The following is a 23,298-nucleotide window of genomic DNA, read 5'->3' as shown; positions in this document are numbered from 1 at the left end:
TGATTCATGAAGCTTCATCAACACATCACTACCATCTAGTGGACTCTACAAATAATGACACCGTTTCATGAAGCTTCATCAACACATCACTACCATCTAGTGGACTCTGAAGATAATGACACTGTTTCATGAAGCTTCATCAACACATCACTACTTAAGATACCAGATAAGGAACAGAGATAATCCACAAGTTGATGAAGGAATTTGATGGGAGAAAAAACACAAACGTGATGGATTAAGACGGAAAACATCCTCACAGTAACAGACGGTTTTGTTAAACAAATCTTTGGACAAAAAAAAAAAGCACAAGCAACAACGTGACAATATTTATATACAAGAAAAACCAAAGCAAGCATCACCCGACGCTTTGAGAACACAAATAAAAAAATACTTTTTGTTTTTAAAAACAGGAAGACGGCGCTGATCTGAAGTCGTTCCACAAGCTCAGTCACATGTCACAGCTCCGTCTTCTGAGAGACCCGGGGGTCCATTTCTCCTTTTTGATTGACAGTCAGTTGTTGTTTTTTCCAGAGGGCTGGCTTCAGCGGGGGGGATAGTAGCTCTGGTTGTAGTTCCAGGCGTTCTGGTAGCCGTAGCCGTAGCCGCCGTACTGTGGTTGCTGCGGAAACCAGATCGTCCGTTACTTCAACGTCTCAATTCTCTTAAGAACAAGCTCTGGTGTGCGGTCCGTACCTGGTACCAGCTGCCGTACGCAGAGTAGCCGCTCGGGTCTGTGTTCTCCGCGGGACTCGTGGTGTTTTCGGGCTGCTGGTCCGGCGCCGGATCCGCTGAGGCCTCTTCGGTCTTTTCCACTTTCTCAGAGTCGTCTTCTCTACACGACCAGAAGAACGTTTAACATTGTAAGTGTTGAAATTTATTTCATTTCAATGTTTTTTTGTATTCTTTTGAATTAATTTAATTTAATGTTTTTTTATTGAAAGATTGAATTCGTTTTTTTTTTTTTAAACAACTGAATTAAAATAATTTGTTCCTTTGTTCACAAAGTTGAATATTCTAATTCCACTAACTTTGAAAGACAAAATGTCTTAATTCTATATATATATATATATATATATATATATATATATTGGTGGATTCAAAAGTAACAGTTTTGTCGGGTAGCACTTTTATACAAACATTTTAAAATTAAATGTAAAACATATTGAAATTAGAAAATTGATTTTCATATGTAAAAAAATATTTTTTATTCTTTAAATATTACACCCTTTAATTCAGTAACTAGAAAAATAATACTAATTCAACCTTTAAATACACAAATTATTGAGTTCAATAATAATAATAAAAATAATAAATGTTTCACCAATTAAACCATTCGCTGATATACTTTCTAGAAATCTCCTTAAAAAATAAACCTTTTTGGGCCAGCAGAGGGAGGTATAGAGTTCGTAACTTGGCGAAATCCAATTACATCGGAATATTTTAATTTTAATTTGTCAGAATCAAAACTTTGTTTAAATGTAACTTTTGTACCAATCAAATACTTTGTCAAACACAAATAAACAAGGCTCATTAAAACTCTACAACTTAATAGTTAATATATATGATTTTAGGATGAACTAAATGTTACATTTTTTGCTGCTTTGAGTTTTTAATGATAAAACCTTATAGCAATAATAATAATAATCATGTAGGAATTAAAGAAAATAAAACTACACAATAACCCTCTTACACTTTCTCTGCTGCTCTCTTCTTGCCTCTCAGTTCAGTGAGAAGCTGCTGGTGCTGGTCGTAGATGCTCAGAACTCTGTGAAGAGAAAGTCTCAGAATATAAAACCGTCCTGACGACTCCACGGATAACGACGGCACCTCTTAATGGAGCTGCCGTTTTCTTCGGCGAACTGAAGACCCCTCTGGGACAGCAGGATCTTGGTCCGCGGGGTCAGCGAAGCGGCCAGCGCCGTCGTCACGCACTCCTGGACCGCTTCTGCCGAGACCTGGTTTTCCTCGGCAGACTCCAGCTCCAGCAGGTTCAGGTGCAGCTTATCGTTGTCCTGGAGAACAAGACTCGTCAGAAGATTTGGACCTTGACTTTTGAAATGAAGCTAAGCACCCACCGGACTGATCTCCAGCGCCTCCCGGAGGATCAGCCGAGCCTTGCTCGGGTTTCGGCCCAGTTTCTGTAGAAGTCGCGCGAGCTTGATGGAGTAGAAGGCATGCAGGGCAGGCTTCTCTTTGGACTCGCCCACGGCCTCCAGGAGCAAGGCTTCCGATTGGTCCAGCTGACCCGCCCGTCTTTCCAAAGCCGCCCTGCGAAGTCGGACCACCACCAACCCCGGAACGCGTCTCTCCAGCGCCTCCAGGATCCTCCGCGCCTCAGTGAAGTTGCCTGGTCGTGACGAGGAGAAAACCTTGAGGAGGTCCAGCCTCACGAGAACACGTTTGACTTCATAGATTTAGGTTCAGAACGAAGACAAGGACTTGGTTTAGACTTAACAACTTGTGTGAATTAATAAGAATATGGGGGTACGGTGCAGATACAGAGATATATTGCGATACTGTAGTAACAAGGATATATTTGTAGTATTGCCAGTACTTGACTCTGGTGTTGCAGAATTTACAGACCACATGACTCTTGACGAAGTTGTAATTGCTTTCATTTCAATTCTTGCCAAACATCGGTTTTAAAAGCTACTGGAGTCCTGCATCCTCTTGTCCTCAGTTTTTAGTTCAACCTCTATTGGAAATGTTTTAGTATATCCAAGTAGGAGTGTGTATTTTCAAAAATCTAACGATACAATATCACAATACAGGGAAAAAAAATATGTTGTATTGCGATATATTGTGATACTGTAGGAACAAGGATATATTTGTAGTATTGTCAAGTATTTGACTCTGGTGTTGTGGTATTTTCAGACCACATGACTCTTGATGAAGTCGTAACTGTTTTCATTTGTTTTCAAACCAAAATATGTCAAAACATCAGCTTTAAAAGCTGCTGGAGTCGAGTGTATCCTCTCGTCCTCAGTCATCGCCGGATTTCATTGTTCCTATAGTGGCGGAGGATTCCATGTCTGCTGCCATCTAGTGGCCAGAGGCTTAATTGCAACACCAAAATGAACAAAACGCCGCAAATATTTGAAGGTTAAATGTTGCAAGTGTAGACTTATTTAAATTGAAATGTAATGAAGTTGAATATAATTTGAAATATATATTTATTTTTCGACTCAGTGTTGTTGAATAATAATAATAATAAAATAGTAATAGGGTATCTTGAAAAGAAATCATAGCAATATTTAAGCGTAAAGATGTTTTCTCGTCCTAATGTCTTCCAGGTCTCTACCAGACACGGGTGCGACGAGGGTGACGACGCGAGGCTCTGGTCTCGGTACCGTGTTTCTCCTCGAACGTCGCCCACTGGATGTGGAGGTTGGGTTTGCGAGGCAGATGGATCTCACACACTCGTCTGTACACGACACGCGTCGCGTCCTCGTCCCGGGGCTCCAGGTACTGCAGGTACTGAGAGGTAGGAAAGAAAAAAAAAAAACAGGCGTCACAACAACAAACACATGACGACACGTCCGTCAGTAGCTCGATCTTACTCTGATCCAGAACTCATCGTACAGCGCGCAGGCGATCAGGCATCTCTCGAACAGCGTCCGGACTCTCGTGTCGTCGCGTGCGGCCGAAGCTTCTCCGTTGGCTTCTTCGGGCTCCGGCGTCTCTCCTGCGGCTTCAGCTTCTGCTTCGATGAAATGGTTCATGAAGTCACGCCAAAGTATTATTCACACGTCGACGTTCGTACCCGTGTTTGATTGAGGAGCGACTGTCAGCTGCTCCACCTCCCAGTCCAGGTAAGAATGCCACGACTGGAGTTGAGGACGGTCCAGTGGTTTGACGTGGAAGTACGGACGCTTGATCTTTAAGTCGTGGAGAGGAAAAGTAGATTTTCAGGCAAATTATAAGGGATTTTATCTTAATTAACATTGAGAAAAATCAAGAAATTTTGGTGATATTCAAATCAAAGTGTTTATTTTATTTTTTACTTAAATGAATAGTTTACTTAAAATTAAGATTTCCCTCATTTTTTACCCCCCTCCCCCGTACGTCGACCAAACAGTAATCTGTTTTTTTTTTAAATTATAGATAAAAATGTTTGTTCATTTTAATGTAGCGACTGGAGCTCATTCGTCTTCATCTTCGTCCAAAAAGACACTTAAAAAAATCCAAATACCTCCATACTTCTCGTCTGTAACGTCCATCTTGTATTAACGCCAAGACATAAGAAATGGTTCAGAAAATACTTAAATAAATCTATATTTTAAACTTGGTTTCAGTTTAAAATGTTCAGACATTTGCAATGAGAATACACTTGTAAGTGGTGTTGAGAGACGTGGAGCTTTTTCTATAAACAATCCTAAAATATACAGATTTATTTAGGTTTTTCTGAACATTTTTTCATGTTAAAGGCTTCAATAGAAGATGGACAGACCAGCAGTATGGAGGTATTTGGATGTTTTTAAGTGTTGAAGACAGAACTGAGCTCCAGTCGTTACATTAATCGACAGAAGATAGAATTTTGGGTGAACGATCACTTTAATTGAACGTAGAAATGAATAAAGTTTGTTAAGGGTTCAACACGTTGCATCTTGTAACTATACAAAGCGACACTAGGGGGCAGGTTAGTTCATTCATTCATTCATTCATTCATTCATTCATTCATTCATTCATTCATTTTCTAACGCTTTATCCCTTATCGGGGCATTGGGCGAGAGGCAGGGGACACCCTGGACAGGACGCCAGTCCATCACAGGGCGCACAAAGACAGACCATTCACATGGTTGTTCTCAGTCAACCTCTGTATGTTTTTGGACTGTGGGAGGAAACCGGAGTGCCCGGAGTAAACCCACGTGGCTTAAAAAGAAATCACGACTCACTGCTTCTTCAAAGTTCCATCTCTTACGAACTTCTGCTTCGTTCTCCTTGTAGACTTTGTCTCTTTGGATCAACACTTGTTCTCTGATCTTCTTGATCAGCTCCTCCTGCAGACACTCTGATCAGAAGCTGGTTCCCCCTCGGACTAGTGTTCCTCACCGTGTCGGCCCCCTCGGGCGTCGCCGGCTCCTCTTCCCCCGGCGGTCGGTCCACGTCCGCCTCCTGCATCTGCTCGGCCTTCTCCGCTCGCTGACTCTGGCGACACAACGTCCTCAACTCGGAGTACTCCTCTGGGGAAAGCAGCTCTCTGGGTTCATGGCCGCTCAGGTGGGTCTTGTACCTACGACACAAACACACAACAGGTTCTCTTAACCGTCTTCTACGTAATCTTAGAAGATCAAACGTCTCTTACTTGACGTAGTGCGTGTTGTACATGTGTGTCGGCACTTTAAGGACTCGCTCAAGGACAGCTATGGCGCTCCTGGCGTTCCCCTGCTCCTTCTCCCACTCCACGTACAGATCCCAGAGCCGGTCCGATCGGAAGTCCAGACCGGCTGCGGAGACCGCCTCCTCGAAGACACTGGCGGGTTCAGTTCAAACAATCGGTGAGACGAGTGACAATATAAAGACGATAACTTCTTTTGGTTGTTTTTTTTACCTACGGATTCGCTGGCATGACTCCGGCAGACTCATCTCTAACGTGCCCAGGAGCAGATTTATGTAGTGGATCCACAAATCCACGCTGAGAGGGATCGACTGCAGACCTTTTAGACAAACCTGGAACAAATAAACAACAATTTTTAAATTAAATACATATCAAATATTATGACCACCAGCATAACAATGTTAGTCAAAACTAAATAAAACGTTAACAAGAAATACTCACATTTTAAAATAAAAAAAAGAGAAGTTGAACTAGTGGTGAATAATATGTACAAAATAATATAGTTTGACGGCTGCAGAAATGTTTAAGCATCAGTTTAACTTTGAACTGAACTAACGTTTTTATTTTGTATTCATTACATTATTTTAACATACAGCAACCACTTTTTTTTAATTCAATACCTTTTTCTTTCTTTCCATTTTTCCCCTCTTTTTGAGCATTTATTTTCCTCAAAACAATTGGAAAACACTAAAAGAAATATAAAAAAAAAACCCAACATAGCTTTCTTTATATTTTATATACATTATAGTTTAAATGTATTTAAGTTTTAACATTAAACACTTCTTTGTATTTCTTTATTTTTTTTGTACTTCAATTGTGTTGCTATTAAAATGTTTTTAACAACAAAAATGGTCACGACTGCAAAAAGACACTAATTGTTCTAAAAATCTGTCTTAAAATCTGGGCGAGCGAGAGGTTACGAGTCCCATTATGACATAATAATGGCTTCACTCCTCCTCCAGCCAGCTGAGTAATCACGCCCGCTTTGTTTATACAATGAGTCCCTTGGAGGTGGAGACTTCCTGGATTGATGGCGCGCAGTGACGCACCTCCATGTTTGACCAATCACAGCAGATGTGGCAAAGAGTTTTCAGTGGGCGGGGCTTAAGATCATTTTCTAATGTCAGTATTTCAACAAACAGACACCGATGACACAATAGAGTCACACATCTATTTAAGACACACTTCAATTATAACATTAGTTGAACTTTTAAGGTGCACAGAAGTAAACAGACCCTAAATATCCTTTATGACCCTTTCTAGAGTTACAGGAACGACATTTGCAGCAATACATTTTCACATTACAGCCGTTTTTTTTTTGTTGTTTTTTTTAATATAATTTCTCCAACTTTACCTCCTCGGCCTTCTTGTTGTCACCGGCCCGACACTGCAGATCTGTGAACTTCTTCCAGTAGCCATAGCACAGCGGGTAGTGATCGAGGAAGGCAGCCAGAGCTTTGGAGGAGAGGGTGTAGTTTCCCTTAGAATTAGAAAAAAACAAACATGATTAAAATCATCATACATAATATATGTACTTTTGTAGTGAAGAATTAATACAAAAAACCTTTATAAACTAATAGAAAAACATTTGTGACTCACCTCTTGCTCGCAGTACTGCAACAGATTGGTCCAGCTGTTGAAGTCTTGACTGTTGTCATGCGCAGCCGTCCACAGGCGCTGAAAGGCAGCTGGCAGTGAACCTTCTTCGTCAGCAGCAGGAGGTTCAGGGATGGAAGAAGTGTCGGCAATCGGCGCGGGAGGGGGATCTGTAGCGACGACGACGGCGGCGGTGGTGGTGGTGCCGCCATTTTCCTCAGACATTCCGGTGACCTCAGCAGGGGGCGGATCAGGAGAGTCTGAAACCTCCATTGCTATAGAAAAAAAAAACAAGAGATTAGAGTCTGTAGTGAAATTTAACTTATATCCTGTTGAAATTTTGCTCACACATCGAAATAAAGACCGACTTGCTCCACTAGAAGAACTCACATTTCTCCGATCCTTAAAACTCTTCACTGGCTTCCAGTTTCTTTCAGGATCAACTTTAAAATTCTGGTTCTTACTTTCAGATCTATTCATGGTCAGACCTTCCATCAGTGATCTGATCCAGACTTACACCCCAGCACGGGCTCTGAGGTCTGTGGATCAGAATCTACTGATGGTTCCTGAACACGGCTCAGGACCAGAGGAGAGAAATCCTTCCAGGCTGTTCCTCCTAAGCGATCTTCCTCTCTCTTTGGAGTCTACCGACTCCTTCAAGAAACATCTTAAGACGTTTTTATTTGTTCAGGCTTTTCCTTGATTTTCTGGAACTTATCAGTTTTATCTTGCCCTTTAAAGTATAAACTCTATTGAATATTGTTTTGATTGTTTAAGCACTTTGTGACCCTGGTCTAGAAAAGCGCTATACAAATAAAAATTACTTACTTACATTTTTCTGGTTTCCTCGTTGCATCTTCTTGATTTGCTGCATATACTTCTCTTAATTGTGTCCCTGAGCAAGACACTTCACCCTGATTGCTCCTGATGGTGAACTTGGCGCAAGTGTGCATGCCTACTCCCATCAGTATGTGTGAATGGTTGAATTTCCCCTCGCGGGACTAATAAGGGATTCTAAAAAAAAAAAAAAAAAAAAAAAAAAAAAAAAAAAATTGCGCAATTGATGCGGTTAAATTATTCCTTCAATGATCAATTGTTTTCCTCGTTTAATAGAAAACGCTTCTGTATCGTTCAACATTGTGACTACGGTGTTAAGGTGAGAATTGTCATTGGATCCGGTTGATACATGTTTTTTCTTCATTCGATTTCTTTACTTTCATGTCTCAACGTATTCAAATAAACAACATTAAAATGCACATGAGGACCAATTGTGTTACTTATAGCTTGTTACGTCTCAAAGTGTAGGTTTTTATTTTGTTTTCATTTCATGATCGTGTGTGCAAACTGTGTTTATGAAACCTATGGATGATGTGATTCACTGGGATCTGTTTTTTTCTTTTCTCCCATATAGTCTTATTTAAAACTGTGTGGTTAGAAAACTTTTTTTATGATTTGACACACATCACACATTGTTTTGTTTTTTTAAGTTCACATTTCAAATAAATAAATCATAAATAAACGTCAAACGTCACTTCCAACAGGATTTGTGGGAAATAATTAAAGGAAAATAAAGGGAACCATTATTAGAATAGTGTTTTTATTATATAAAAGAAACCAATACTTTGCAAACAGTTGACTCTGCACGTAAGTAAAGATAATTTAATTAAAGAGAAAAACACATATGTTGGTCAACAATGACGTATATTTATACCTGGTTAGCCTAGCTTAGCATCCAAGTCTGTCTTTCTACAGGGTCTATGCGAGGCTTTAGAAAAACCAAACCACCTTCGACTCACATCGGTGAAACGAGTCTGCAAAGCGACACATCACGGACTATAATTCAGAGTTTGTTTTCAAATCTACCTGAAGGTTTTTCCTGCTCCGTGTTGTCTTCCATGTCCTCGCAGCCCTGCGCCGCCATGACAGTCCACGCTGCAGTGACGTCACCGTCGCGTTTTTTACTTGTCCTGTTAATTTAAGTTGTATTTATTTATTTATATAATATATAACGAAATAAGTATATGAGGGGAAACATTAATTTGTATATAAGTGAACATTTTAATATTATATAATATAACTTTTACGGTAATGTAAATATTCATTTTTGACAGTACAATTAATATGTCACTTTTAATATGACATGTATAATTTTATTTTAGATTTAAAAACTTCAAAAAATTGAAAAAACTACAAAACGTGACTTTAGGTCCAGAATTTATATGAGAGGAAAGTTTCCTTTTTTTATATACTTTGGAAATTTGGATATATTGTCCAGTACATTCAATGTATTTATGTCACAATTAATTTTACATAATAATCTGCACATAAAAATAATTGGAAATATTGACATCTACTGGAAATAAATAACTATACTGAAATAAACTCATCTATAATGCTACGGGGAATTATACTACACATAAATGCGTATATATAAATTATAAAGGAAATTTCTAAAAACATATTTACATTAAAATTGATTTATCTCCCAGTAAAACCGTATTTCTAATGCAACTAATGTCAAACTCCAGGCACTCCGGTTTCCTCCCACAGTCCAAAAACATACAGAGGTTGATCAGGAACTTTGGGAAATTGTCTGTAGGTATGAGTGTGTGAATGGATGTGTGCGTCTTTCCGTTTCCCGTGACAACGGTATAAACAACTCAATTTAAGTCAAATAAAATCCAGAACCACTCGTCACATTTGGTCATCTTTATTTTAACATGGTCTCAGTTTCATTAGAGTGTTTCAATTCCAACAGCAGATACCTTCATTTGCAAACAAAACAACATTGATGATCATTAAAAAAAACAAGAAAGAATCCATACTTGGATCGATTAATTCAGTTCTAGATCAACAGCTCTAGGGGGCGCTAGTATGAAGCATCACTTTGACTCTTACTGCTGCTGAATTTCAACTCCTCTTTAAGTGCATTCACAAATTAATCTGTTAAAAAAAACTATGAAAATGTAAAAGAGAAAACATGATGAATATCAGGTCAGTGGTTCAATTTCCTGAATGTTTCCCAGAGTTAAGTACTACGTCATCATTTCCATGGCAAAGATTTCAACAATAAAAAAAAAGAAGAAGCTAAACAGGAAATAACAAATCTGGAATTTCGATGAGTGTCTGCGGATACAAGTGCGGAAAGAGACACATTTGTCTTGAATGTAATTCTCTCTCGCATGTACTCGAGACACTTTAGAGATAGTCATGTGACGAATTGGTCCAACGGGTTTTTCAGAAAGATGGATGATGCATCAATGTCGTCCGACATCCACATCCCATTATCCGGCCTCACGAACATGATCCATCTTCTCGCTTCCTTTCCTTCTTTCTTCGCTTCTCTGGAGGCGTCACTGCAGCGTCACGCTCCAGTCGACGCCCACGTTCATGCCCGGCTTGCGAAGCGTCAACACGGACATGCTGGCGTCGAAGTCAAACTCCACTTGACTCTCTTGGCCATCTGAACAAAATAAAAGATATATAAATATATGTTCAAACATAAAAATATATAACGGTAAAACAATACAAACGTGCATGTTCACAGAAAGAAAATATTCAACGTACTGTACACACAAATTAAATAAATACATCAGCAAATATTGTTGAAAAAACATTTGGTGTGGATACATAATAAAATAGAATGAAATCAAAAGACTATAAAATAAATTTTATAATATAATATATATAATAAATATAATAATATATATATATAATAAATAAGTGACTAACAACAGAATCATAATTCATAAGACTTCTGTGTTTGTCTTATGTTGTAAGTAAACAAGTAATTTTTATTTGTATAGCGCTTTTCCAGACCAGGGTCACAAAGCGCTTAAACAATCAAAACAATATTCAATAAAGTATATAGTTTAAAGGTCAAGATAAAACTGATAACACAACAGGAGTTCCAGTGTATTGTTTTCTAATTATTAAAGCGTTTTGTGACCCTGGTCTAGAAAGATCTTTACAAATAACCTTTACTTATTTACTTACTTACCAACTATAAGGCTAGATAATCATTTTCAACATTGTTCATTACTCAACACTATCTTCAATATTGTTCAATTCTGTTATTTTAATACAAATATTATTAATAATCGAGTTCAACGTAGAGTAAAAATAATATTGTGCGTTAAAGAAAACCGAAATTCATCAACTAATAAAGTCAATACAAGTCAGTTTATGGCACCAAACATAAACTAAAACAACGGAAACCTTCGCTTAAGACTCACCGGCCGTCTTCAGTGTGACTTTGCTGGGTTTGCTGGCTCCGAGGATGAGGACGCGTTCGACCCATGAGCCCGTGGAGAAGTTGGCTTCCGGAGCGAGGTTACTGTGGAGGAGGAGGAACGTCCATCAATTGTCGGGAACTTACGTCGCCGTCGATCTTTCCCTAAACACTCGTCTCTCTAGACAACATTCACTTAGCGTGAAAGTTCAAAATACACCAAAAAACATTGTTTTTTTCAAGGAACAGATTCCAATATATTTCCAAAAAAAATACTCCGGTTGCAACCAGTCGATCAAGTAAATCAATAGATACTTCTTTTATCGTTTATGTTTTCATAAAGTGTGCTTCATTATCCATCATTCAATAATTCTTTTTGCAATTAACAAAAAAATTCACTGCATTCGTTTTTTTGGTTGCAATTAAACCTCCTGCCTACAGATGGCAGCACTCAGTCCTCAACAGCTAAAGGAACAATGAAATATCGCAAGACCCCGGTGACGACTGAGGACAAGAGGATACAGTCGACTCCAGAAGCTTTAAAGCCGTCGTTTGGACATATTTAAGTTTTAAAACAAAGTTTTCTGTAAATGCTTGCTTCTCATGCATACATTTTGACCACTAGAGGTCGGACATGAGCGCTGACCAGTGAACGTCCACCAATACTCACGCCGAGGACAACACGTTGTTGGCGAAGCTCAGCCTCCTGTGGATGAATTCCTTATTGTTGAAGTTGAAGGTGTGGCCGTCGTCGAAGTACAGCTCGCCCACAGCCGTCCTCTGAGGAAGCGTCAGATGTTTAACCTCCGCCATTAGACGGTTTCATCGTGTGTGTGTGTGTGGAAGTACCTGAGGGTTCAGGGCCACGATCAGAGTCAGGGGGTCGTGCTCCATGCAGGTGGAGGAGCGGCGAACCCGCATCTTCCGGGGGATGATGGAGCCGCCTCGTTGGAAGACCGGGATCTGGTCAAAGACGGAGACAAGTTTAAACTTTTATTCGTCGTGATCGACTGACGTGATGATGTGGTCGTGGAGTCTCACGGAGCTCATGGTGACGGGAATGTAAAGGTTCTGGCCTCCGTTGTGCTTCTGGTGGCTGTGGACGTCGAACCAAACCTGAAGGGTAACGATGGCATATTAGTAACGATGTCATTCAGTCGTGGTACGTTTGAAAAAAAAAGAAAAAAAAAAGCAAGATTTCTCACCTCATCCTTTCCAGGCAGGTAAGCGGTCACCCCTCTGGAGCCCTCCTCCGTCACCGGGTGAACCAACAAGTCTCGTCCTGCGGCAACGAAAAGACTAAATCTGAATTTTGTCTTTTCAAGACAATAATTGACTCCAAAGTTATGATGGATTCAAAAAGGTAAATATATTGATTATCTACTCGACCAATCGTTACAATAAACGTCTCATTGATCCGATGATTAGTAATGTTGGAGAAAATAGACAAAACTAATCACACAAACATCTGAGCTTCTCCTGTAATCAAACCATTTCAAAATCACATCCATTGTACAATATGTTAATGTAAATTCCATCTACTGGATATTTTTATGAAGTTAAATCTGATACTTCATTGTCAAGACTCGACTGGAAAAAGTAACAAAAAACTGTTTTTTGACCGAAATAAAAAGTGAAAATGGTTCAAACATAAACAAAGCGATGTATGAATGATCTCCACACAGGCCTAGATGTTTGTTTTCTTTAAGTTTTTGTCTTTTTATTTGACCGAGTTGATGCATGAACACATTTCTCTGGAATAATCACACAAATTACATTTGCTTCATTAAGAAATATTCGATTAATTAAATGTTAAAATGCAAGTCTTACCGATCAGGAATTCGTCCTCGACAGCGAAAGAAGCAAGATCCTCCGGGTACTCCACCCACAGTGGTCTGAAAAGGTTTATAAGATTAGAGGAAAATTCATTTTCTCCTGGATGTAAACGTGCATAAAAATAGATGAGAGACAAACATTCTGTATTAAGATTGAAACAAGATAAACTCCAGACTTTTAAAGACCTTAGAGGCCATTTGCGATTAAAGACCAACTTGATGGTGAATGTTGCCACAAGATTTAATCATTTAAATCATTATTTTTTAAATAAAAGCTACTAAATATTCTGAAACCCAAATTAAATTGGAGTCATCATGTGTTCACTTTTCATACACTAAATAAAACGAACATTGAAGGCATTTTAATGCCAATTAAAGCCAATTTTTCCCTTGTGTTTTCGAAAACAAACGTGTTTGTGTATCCCTTGTGTTGTCTCGGGGTCAAAGTGAACGACCTCCCTGCCTTCCACGAAATCATACGCAGTGGTGGAGGCTGTTCACCTTGACCCAGAGACAACGCAAGGGATACCCCAAACACATTTGTTTCGGGGCCAAACGGTCACCTTCACCCTCAGATAGCGGACACAAGGGTTAAGACTTTTAAAAAATCTGCAGGAATCCTGTATAAATCTTTAAAAAAAACGAAACGGTTTCGAAAATAAAAGCATGTTCTGATCAAGACCTGAAACCCAAAGCGAGCCGCTCACCTCATCACGGGCTCCCCGGTCTGGTGCGTGTTGTAGAACAGCTGGTACCAGTAGGGCAGGAGTGTGTAGCGTTGACGCACGGCCTCGCGGATCAGCGCCGCGTTCTCCGGGCCGAACAGCCAGGGTTCCCGTCGGGGCGTGTCCAGGTGGGCGTGAGCCCTGAAGAAGGGCTGGTAGGCGCCGGTCTGGTACCAGCGCACCAGCAGCTCCGCGCTCGGGGACTTGAAGAAGCCGCCGACATCAGCTGGGGGAGGAAAAAACAAAAGATCTTAATGTAACTTGACTAACACGGGGGGGGGGGGGGGGGGTGCTCAACTGAAACCATCTTTGAACAGTTTGAATTACCGGCTGAAGAATGTGGTCATTTATCGAACCGACACTCACCACCACAGAAAGAAACCCCGACCAGTCCGAGGCTCAAACACATGGGAATAGAAATCTTCAGATGTTCCCACTCGGCGGCGTTGTCTCCGGTCCACACGGCACCTGAAACGAGTCCGTTCATTACGTTTCTCGTCAACACTTTCCACTAACGGGGAAATAAAACGTGTGAATGAACGGTCATTGAGGAGCTTGAGGAATCTCACCGTAGCGCTGAGACCCGGCGAAGAAGGCTCTGGTCAGGACAAACGGACGCTCGACTCCTCCCGACCGCTGGATCAGACCTTCGGCCGTCGCCATTTGCTGCGAACGGTCGAGGTCAAGGTTAGAAAAGTACGGTCGGACGTCGAGTGAAGGAGGTTCGAGGTTAAACTCACGACGTAGAAGCCGTAGAGGTTGTGCACGTCTCTGTGCTCCCACGCCCCGTGCATGGCGTCCTTGTGCATCGTGACCTCGGGCCCGTTGAAGACCGACGGTTCGTTCATGTCGTTCCAAGTGTAAAGATTATCCGTGGCCCCCTGAAGATCACATGGGGGTCAGTTGAAGCAGGAAACGTAGATTTTTTAGGATTAGGGTTGAGACGCATCACGATACAGTGACAACACTACGATATATTGTGATACTGTAGTAACAAGTATATACGTGTAGTATTGTCGAGTACTTGACTCTGGTGTTGCAGAATTTACAGACCACATGACTCTTGACAAAGTCGTAACTGCTTTCATTTGTTTTTTAAAACTGAAATATGTCCAAACATCAGCTGTAAAAGCTGCTGTAGTCCACTGTATCCTCTCGTCCTCAGTAGTCACCAAGATCTTAACAGTATTTCATTGTTGCTTTAAAGCTGCAAAGGATGTACTGACGGAAGTTTAGTTAGTACCCGAATAAAAAATAGTGTATGTGTATATATATATATATATACATTCTAATCATCCTTAGCCTTCTGACCCAATGAGCAAACACATTGTACCATTAGAACACTGGAGTGATAGTTGCTGGAAATGGGCCTCTATACACCTATGTAGATATTGCACCAAAAAACAGACATTTGCAGCTAGAATAGTCATTTACCACATTAGCAATGTATAGATTAGTTTAAACTTAGATTAGTTTAAAGCACTGTTTAAAAAAACAGTGCTGTTCTTTCAAAAATAAGGAAATTTCTAAGGGACCCCAAACTTTTGAACGGTAGTGTGTGTGTGTGTGTGTGTGTGTGTATATATATATATATATATATATATATATATATATATATATATATATATATATATATATATATATATATATATATATACACTATAAAGCAGAACTATAGTAACTAATAAAATGCAATATGAAAGCCAAAGAAAAATCAAAAAAATTATAGCAATAAATCTCAGTTGACAAAAAAGGACTGTTTAATGTATCCTCTCGTCCTCAGTCATCAGCAGGACATGTAGAATTTAATTTATCCTTTGACTGTGGGGGACGCAATGACTGCTGCCATCTAGTGGGTGGAAGATTTATTTCAAAACAAAAATGAACAAACTCGATAAATAATTGGGATGTTAATTGTAAATCATTTAAAATAAAAAAACAGAATTCCTCCATTTTATACGACTTTTATTAAAATATAACAATATATAACAACCATGATGCTAATAAAATGTTATTTTAAAGGCAAATAAATAGTTTTATGTTTAATAAATCTGTGCTTAAATATCAGGATGTTTTGTTCACGATAAGGTGTCGATAATCACAGCAGTATATTGATCAACACTAAGTAGGGGGTGTAAGAAAACATCCCTCACCTCGTACTGATCGTAGGCGAACATACTGGCCCACCAGGCCCTCATGTCGGGGCGAGTGAAGTCAGGATAGCCGGCGCTGCCTGTTGTGATGCAAACATCAGAAATAAATCAAGAGTACAAGACGGTCGTCACTCCTGTGCGGCGTCTCACCAGGCCAGCACCAGCCCTCGTAGTCGCCGCCATCTTTATTCTTGATGTAGAAACCACGGGAGCTGATCTCGTTGTGAATCTTGTAGTTGCTGTCGACTTTGATGTGTGGATCCACGATGGCTACCATCTGTTGAAAAGGGAAACGTTGAGTTCACTACTGGAATTATTCAACCTTATTTTTCTCCCTGACCTTGCGCTTCTTGTCCTTGAGGCCCTGCAGCATCTCCTTGGGCGACGCGAACTTGTGCGGGTCCCAGGTGAAGTAGCGCTTGCCGTCCGTGTGCTCGATGTCCAGCCATATGAAGTCGTAGGGGATGTCGTGCTCGTCGAAGCCGGCGTCCACCGCGCGCACGTCCTCCTGGTCGTTGTAGTTCCAGCGGCACTGGTGGTAGCCCAGAGAGGCCAGCGTGGGGAAGGCTTGGGTTCCTGAGCGAGGAGGCGAGGAGGAGATCGAGCGTTTACGCTAGACTTGTACATGAGGGTCAACACCCTTCAGCGGTCCGGGCGAGAACCGTAGAAATTGTACATTTTCTTACAGGAAGTAAGAGCGCAATTTATCTTAATTACGTCCACATTTGTTCTCCTTTACCAAAAAACGAATCTTTAATTTAACAAGCAGTTTTACTCCCATTATTAACATCCATTATATTTATCTTTATATATCAACACAGACCCCTATGTTGATCTATAAAGATATATTGTTTGAAAATATCGATCTTTTCCTTTTGGCTTTTAAATCACATTTGAGGTTAGGAAGAAGGTAGAACTTTATTTATTTACTTTGAAATTGTTTTTTCTATTATATAGCCACAGCAAATACAGCAATTTTTCATTTTATTTATTACTATAGTTTACAGTCCAATAAGAAGAGTTTGAATAAAAGAATATATATATTTTTTTAATGTACAATTAATATGCAAATATTCCCGCATTTGTCAATTTCTGTGTTGCAATAAAAATTATTACAATTTCAGCAGCGAAAGCTACAATTAAAATCCAGCTGCCAATGACTGAGGACAAGAGGATACAGTCAACTCTAGCAGCTTTTAAAGCTGCCGTCGGGACCTATTTTGGTTTTAAAACAAAAATCCGTAAGAACTTCTTTTAGACTTCAAACGTGGAACTAAAAACAACAGCACTTGAACCGACCTGTGAGTGACGCGTACTGCAAGAACACGTCTTTGGGTTTTGGTCCGAGCATCAGGAAGACGTCGATGATGCCACTCTCGGAGATCCAACGCACGTCGGTCTGAGGGGTCTCGCTCGAACCCTGCACGTAGTCCAACATTTTCCCGAACACAGTCTAGAAAGATTTTTAAAAAATGTCATTAAAAGTGAAGATCATGATGTTATTCAATAGTGAACGTACTTTTCCTGCCGTGTTGGAGCTGATGTCCACCCAGGTCTCGGCAGCGTTCAGCCAGAAGATGCCGGTGGTGCGCTGCGTGTTGTGAGCCAGCATCACCGGGATGGCGCCGTACAGAGCCATCGGGTTATACAACTCGTACTGGAACACGTCCAGGTTGTAGAGACGGTACGGATCTCCATTCCTGCAAGAAACAAACACACAAAACACCGCTTGAATAAAAAACATAAAAGATCTTCCGTTGTATCATCGTGTAGCCGTGACTCACTCTGTTGTTTTAAGCCGGAGTGTGTCGGCGTGTTCTGGGATGCCGTAAACGTGCTCAACACTGGGCAAGGAAAAGTCTAAACTAACGGCAGAGGGACCTGCAGGACGAGAAGCCAGGTGATGATTAGGACTTACAAGAGCGCAAACTCATTTATTTTCATGACGAAAACTGCAACTCACCGCTCGGTTTGCCGTCTGTGTGAGATTTGAATGTTTCCTCCCACATCCCATCCTCCACTTTATCTTCGTCTTCCTTTGCAGTCTGCGAGCGAACACGGGTCAAAATAGGAATGTTCGTGAACTAAACTTGAATTTTGACTTGTTTTTGTCTATATTAAAAGTTTGAATTAGCTTTAATTTTTTGTAGAAGCCATTTTTTCTACATTCAAAATGATTTTTTTTCTTCTAAATCCCACAGTTCAGATATAAATGTTCTAAAAAATAAATAAATAAAACAATATATTTTTAATTGGTAACCTTTTAAGTTCAATAAAAAAATATTGGTATAATATTGCCACCAGACGATACAATTTCTTTAGAATCCGTCATTATGAATTGACGCGCTAGTTCTTCGTCATGTGATCGCCTGCGCGACGCATGATTGGCTGAAAAAAGTTAGGTACTGTCCAAATTGTCTAGTGGCATTATTATATAAACATTTAAATATTGAATTTAAAAGGCTGCAAAATGATAAATATTGAATTTAGAAAATGTGTTTTTGAACTATTTGAATTGTGTATATATATATATATATTAGATATCAAACTATGTGTAAATTAAAATATATATATATATATATATATTCGATTTTTTACATTCAATTTAAAAGTTCTAACAGTTGTAATGTAGAATTCAACCTTTTAATATTCGGATGACACTGATGTACTTCCAAAAAAAGAACTAAAAACTGTTCTCGTCCAGTACCTCTTCCGGGTTCGCCGCATCAACCTCCTCTTTGTTGTCACTCTCGGGGTCGGTCTGGCTGCATGTGGCACAAGAAGAGATCAGGAATAAAAGGAGAATTCGATAATAAATAAAAAAAGAAACGGGTGCAAAATCTGTAGTTGATCATCATAAAGGACAAACAAGCACAAAGGTTTTTTTTAGCTCACAACTAAAACTACAATGACAGAAAGCAACGCCCCCTTGTGGCCATTTTAAGCATCTAAGGGAGGATCTATACAAAGCAAAAGGTCATTTTGTCATACGAAATAATTTGTAGCGAAGCACATATAGTTGGGTTAAGCTTCTGCACAAAGTAAAAAATATTAAACAAAGCAGAACCACAAAGACAGAGGTTGCTCTCAGGTGTTCCACACAAAACTATTAAACTATGTTATGGATGTAAAAGAATGTCATCGGAATATTAATTGGTTGAATTAACCTTCAAAACTTTCTTTTTTAAATTGAAAGGTTGAATTTAAGTTTCATTATTTAAGTTTTATATTTATATAGTTATATATATATAATATTTATATATTTGAAGTCAATAATTTTAGTATAAAAATGTTTAATTTATATATATTTTCTTAATAGTTAAATTAAAATAAAATGTTATAAAAATGTTTTTTTTAATCCATTTTAAGCCCAAGTATGATATTTCAATATTTCAAAAATAGGTGTGTAAATAAATATATTCTTTAATATTTATATTGAATATAAAAGGTTACAAATTAAAAGTATAAAAGTTTCACACAGACGATAAAAGAGTAACTAGTGGCTTGATCGAACAGTCACGTGACTAGCCGTGTGTAGCGTGATTGGCTGATAGTTTGATCAAGTGGCTTGGTACTGTTTTGGTATCGTCTAATGGCACTATATCCATATTTTTGAATTATTGGAATTAGTATATTAAAATGCTGTGTGTAAAAGAAAAAAAAAAGTATTTCTATACTGTGTTAAAAAACGAAAAAACAAAACAACCTTTCATTATAAACATTACTTAATTATATACAGTATTAGATATGCATGTATTTCCTTTTAATACTATAAAGAATATAAATCAACGATTAAAAACAAATTGCAATTCAACCATTCAATATTCCGATGACACAGGAATACTCTTATACTATCTCAGGGATTTCAGCCGACAAATACAAATCCATCAGTGGTTCTCAAAAATCAAATTCGACGTTTCTGTCATTGAACGTTTCTAGAAAGGCATGTCAGTCATGCAAGTCGTGTCTGTTGGATCAGGTTCAGGGAAGAGAAAGAGAATTTGTCATTTTTTCACTAGTGTGGTTTCATGATTCTAATATTTTTGGAAAAATACAAAAATCATCAAGAGCGTTCACGATTGAAGTAACACTTAAATTAATCTGAATCATGCACACTGAGGCAATATTTGCTTTTCATATCATTATTATTATTATTATTATTTTGGGGGGGAAATACTGACTTAAGTGGGAATGGGGGAGCTTGGGTTTATGTCAATATTGGCAGCATTAGCACAAGGAACAAAATACACCATTACAAGTTTTAATGGATCTTTACCTAGTGAAAACCCTCTTGATATTATCCCACACGCTAGCAACTGTGCTAGTTACTTTATAGGAGAAACTAGGATGATGGGGAGAAGAGGACAGAACAACCAGTCATAGACAGTACTTGAAAACAAACCATCTAATGGAAACAAAAACATCCACAGAGAGAGGATGTTTATTATTTTTTTTAAATAAAGAGTATTTATTAAAGCATGTGTGCATGCGTGATCCCTCACGTGTCCTTGCGCATCCTCAGGTGCTCGAACGCCAGCAGGCCACGCGAGTTCAGCGACATCAGCACGTCCCGTCCCTCCACGATGTCCAGGCGGAAGGGCCGGGCACTGAGGATGACCCTCTGGGACTCGGAGCCCAGAGAGAGCACCACGCCGTTCTCGTCCTGGGACAAGAGGGCCAGCCTGAGGCGGAGAAAGGGGGTCAAGTCGGCGTCAGGTGAAAGGTCGGGACATTAGGGAGATAAAGAGATGACTCGACATTTAGATTTCGACAAGTAGACGATTGATCGAATAACTCAAAGTATTTGTGATTCATTTAAAAAGACTAATAGTTAAGACTTTAGACTTTCTTTATTGTAATTTCAAACCGGCATCGAAATTTCGTTGCTAACACAGCATCCCTAGGGTTATTGTATAAATATTAATAATAATAAGTTTTGTTGCTTTGAGTAACCAACGTAAATATAAATATGTGACAGGTGTTTCTCGGTCCGACAATGATAATACATTATTATAAAACATTTTTTTATATGTAGTTTTGGTGTACACACAATTTTCAAATCAGTTTAAAATTAAACCAAATTGGTAATAATGTCTTAAATATCCAGACTGTAATTCATACATCACAAAGATATGCATTTATTGCAATTACTTGATTTATAAATAGAATTATTGGACAATATAAAGTAACTTCACTGAATTCGGGATCAACATTTTGTTTAATTAGCTTAAAAAATTGATTGACTGAAGCTGAAAACCGTTTGATCACAGTCGAAAAACTGCTTAATTAAAATAAAAAAAATCTTTAAAACTATGGTAAAAAAACATGGTTATGATCGTGTAAATATAGGTAAAGAGATCTTTAGTACAAGACTAGATTCAAATATACATTTCAAATTGAATATTTGCTCAACCAGCAGAAAACAATAGCGCACAAAGATTTACATCACGTCACTTTCACTTGTTCTCCAACTAAACATTGCTCATAAACATCGGGAATTATCACAGGATCCTTTTTTAAAGACTTACGGCTCTGTCGGGGGATCCCTGATGAGTACGTCAGGGACCTCGTAGCGAGGCTTTAATGGCTTCAGCTCATTGATCTTCACCCTAGTCATGTTTCCCTGGAGACGGTAGAGCTCCAGCAGCAGACGCACCTGGCAAAGGAAAATGTAAAATACTGTATAAAGAAAAAAGTGTTTTTTTTAATTAAGCAAAATCACTTTAATGCAAGAGGGATGATGTTTGTGCAGAACCATGTGTAACCTGTGCATTAACTTTGTTTTTTGGTTATATTCTGCTTATTAGTTGATTATTTCTTTTTGTTGATTATTCATTTCTTTTTTGTTGGTTATTTATTATTTAATGTCTTAATTAATGTCTGTTTAAGTCTTTAATTGTTAAGTCTTTGGTTGTTTTAAGTCTGTTGTTAAGTCATTTCAACCGTATTCATGTTTTTCATGTGTCGCATCATGGGTCAGACAGGACCACAATTTAATTTATACTGTATGTCTAAATACATGCATATTTGACAATAAAAAGAACTTGAACTACATTTATTTTTTCAGTTAGTTAGAGTAAACTTTTATGACATTGAACGCGTCAAACTTTGTGACCCTGGTCTAGAAAGGCGCTATATAAATAGAGATTATTATTATTATTATTATACCTTGTTGTTGTCATTGATGAGCTGCAAGGTGAGTCTGGTGTTTGTCAGCTCCATCGTTTCAAGCAAAGCCCGATAAGGTGACTCGCTCGGTTTCAGAGCCCGTTGGCGCCTTTGAAAAACAAGTAAAAGACAAGAAAAAATGTTTGAAAAAGGTCGACGTTTATGGTGGGTTAGACTTCATGGTTTGAGGGTCTTACTTGCAGAAGGCACTCTGGTCACAGGTCTTGAAGTTGCCCCGGTCAACCGCCCAAGTCCCGCCGACACCAAGAGCGAGCGCCAACACCAAGACGGACGCCATCCTGTGAAAATGAACAAGAAAAAGCGAACAATCCATTATTATGAAATACTGTTAATCAGTTACATTTGGGACAACAGTGGACAATAAATAACCTCTGGAACGACACACTGGACTTTGTTTTCTGGAGGACTGGAGATCGATACATGTGCTTTAGGATTTTTAATTCTGTACATTAATATGTGGAGATTATAGTTCTGAGCTGGAGAAAACCATCAAAAACAAAGACTTGATCTCGGATTAGCGAATTCACTTCTCGGCTAAAGTGGACCATCTTAAGCCATTTAAAAATTAAAAAAAAAAAAGATACTGATGTACATTGTTTTATTAGAGAAAAGTAATGCGACATTCTAACGCACATTCGCGGACACATTTAACGGTCGATGTCGTGGATGATCGAGCGTTAAAACTCGAGTGCAGGTCCCGGTGCTAACGTTGACAATCCGCTAATTCAATTAGACGTCATTTCAGGCTGAAAAGCTTCGTCGTGACGCTCCTTTCTCTTTGGAATAAACCGAGAAATGAAAGCCGCGGTTCCATACTTACTCTGCGGAGATGTCAGTTGCGGGAAAATCGATTGATTTTGTAATGAAAAAGCGGATTTTTTGCTTTGTCTTACCTTTCATTGAAGGCGGCCATCTTGAATATCCTGCTTGTGACTCCGCCCATTTGACGCTGCGTCAACGGATGTTCAGGGAAATATGATTTTCCATAAACCGCTATAAATATTAACGATTCGCTTTTTAAAACAGACCAGAAAGTTAATAGTTTAAGACTTAACCCATAATTACATGCGTTTAACGGACAAGTACCAAATACGTAAGTCTGCGTGAGATACTGGTGAACATGAGGATGTCCGTGAACATGAACCGTGAACGCATCACGATGTTTTGTCGCGTCGACACATCATCATCTCTCGACCATTCAGCGACGTGCACATTAGCAAGATAGTGTTTT

General features: G+C 39.0%; 2 protein-coding genes across 2 annotated transcripts; both read right to left on the bottom strand.

Moving 5' to 3' along the window:
* Positions 1 to 311: 311 nt before the first annotated feature.
* On the bottom strand, positions 312 to 8,869 carry LOC148072247 (pre-mRNA-processing factor 39). Its single transcript, XM_087798803.1, has 15 exons — positions 8,798 to 8,869; positions 6,938 to 7,209; positions 6,693 to 6,818; positions 5,552 to 5,670; positions 5,306 to 5,473; positions 5,053 to 5,233; positions 4,896 to 5,000; positions 3,764 to 3,878; positions 3,561 to 3,700; positions 3,351 to 3,477; positions 2,076 to 2,347; positions 1,828 to 2,012; positions 1,691 to 1,765; positions 694 to 832; positions 312 to 619 (listed from the first exon to the last, which is right to left on the bottom strand). The coding sequence occupies exons 1-15, from the start codon at positions 8,853 to 8,855 to the stop codon at positions 542 to 544; spliced, it is 2,160 nt and encodes a 719-aa protein (XP_087654929.1). The 5' UTR covers positions 8,856 to 8,869; the 3' UTR covers positions 312 to 541.
* A 759-nt stretch (positions 8,870 to 9,628) lies between these two features.
* On the bottom strand, positions 9,629 to 23,006 carry ganabb (glucosidase II alpha subunit b). The gene is made up of 25 exons (XM_087798854.1): positions 22,961 to 23,006; positions 22,244 to 22,345; positions 22,047 to 22,155; positions 21,407 to 21,534; positions 20,381 to 20,560; positions 20,155 to 20,220; positions 18,586 to 18,643; positions 17,842 to 17,923; positions 17,663 to 17,759; positions 17,398 to 17,578; positions 17,178 to 17,331; positions 16,219 to 16,454; positions 16,029 to 16,155; positions 15,879 to 15,958; positions 14,466 to 14,606; positions 14,295 to 14,391; positions 14,092 to 14,193; positions 13,708 to 13,951; positions 12,996 to 13,060; positions 12,371 to 12,447; positions 12,207 to 12,281; positions 12,015 to 12,128; positions 11,836 to 11,945; positions 11,170 to 11,270; positions 9,629 to 10,397 (listed from the first exon to the last, which is right to left on the bottom strand). Exons 1-25 carry the CDS (start codon positions 22,978 to 22,980, stop codon positions 10,288 to 10,290), a joined length of 2,856 nt encoding a protein of 951 aa, XP_087654980.1. The 5' UTR covers positions 22,981 to 23,006; the 3' UTR covers positions 9,629 to 10,287.
* Positions 23,007 to 23,298: the final 292 nt, after the last annotated feature.

Source organism: Callionymus lyra, chromosome 9 (assembly GCF_982586985.1).
Source record: "Callionymus lyra chromosome 9, fCalLyr1.hap1.1, whole genome shotgun sequence".
In the NCBI taxonomy this organism is placed as follows: Eukaryota; Metazoa; Chordata; class Actinopteri; order Syngnathiformes; family Callionymidae; genus Callionymus; species Callionymus lyra.
Note: the sequence above shows the minus strand (reverse complement) of the source record. Positions and strands in the feature narration are given on the sequence as shown.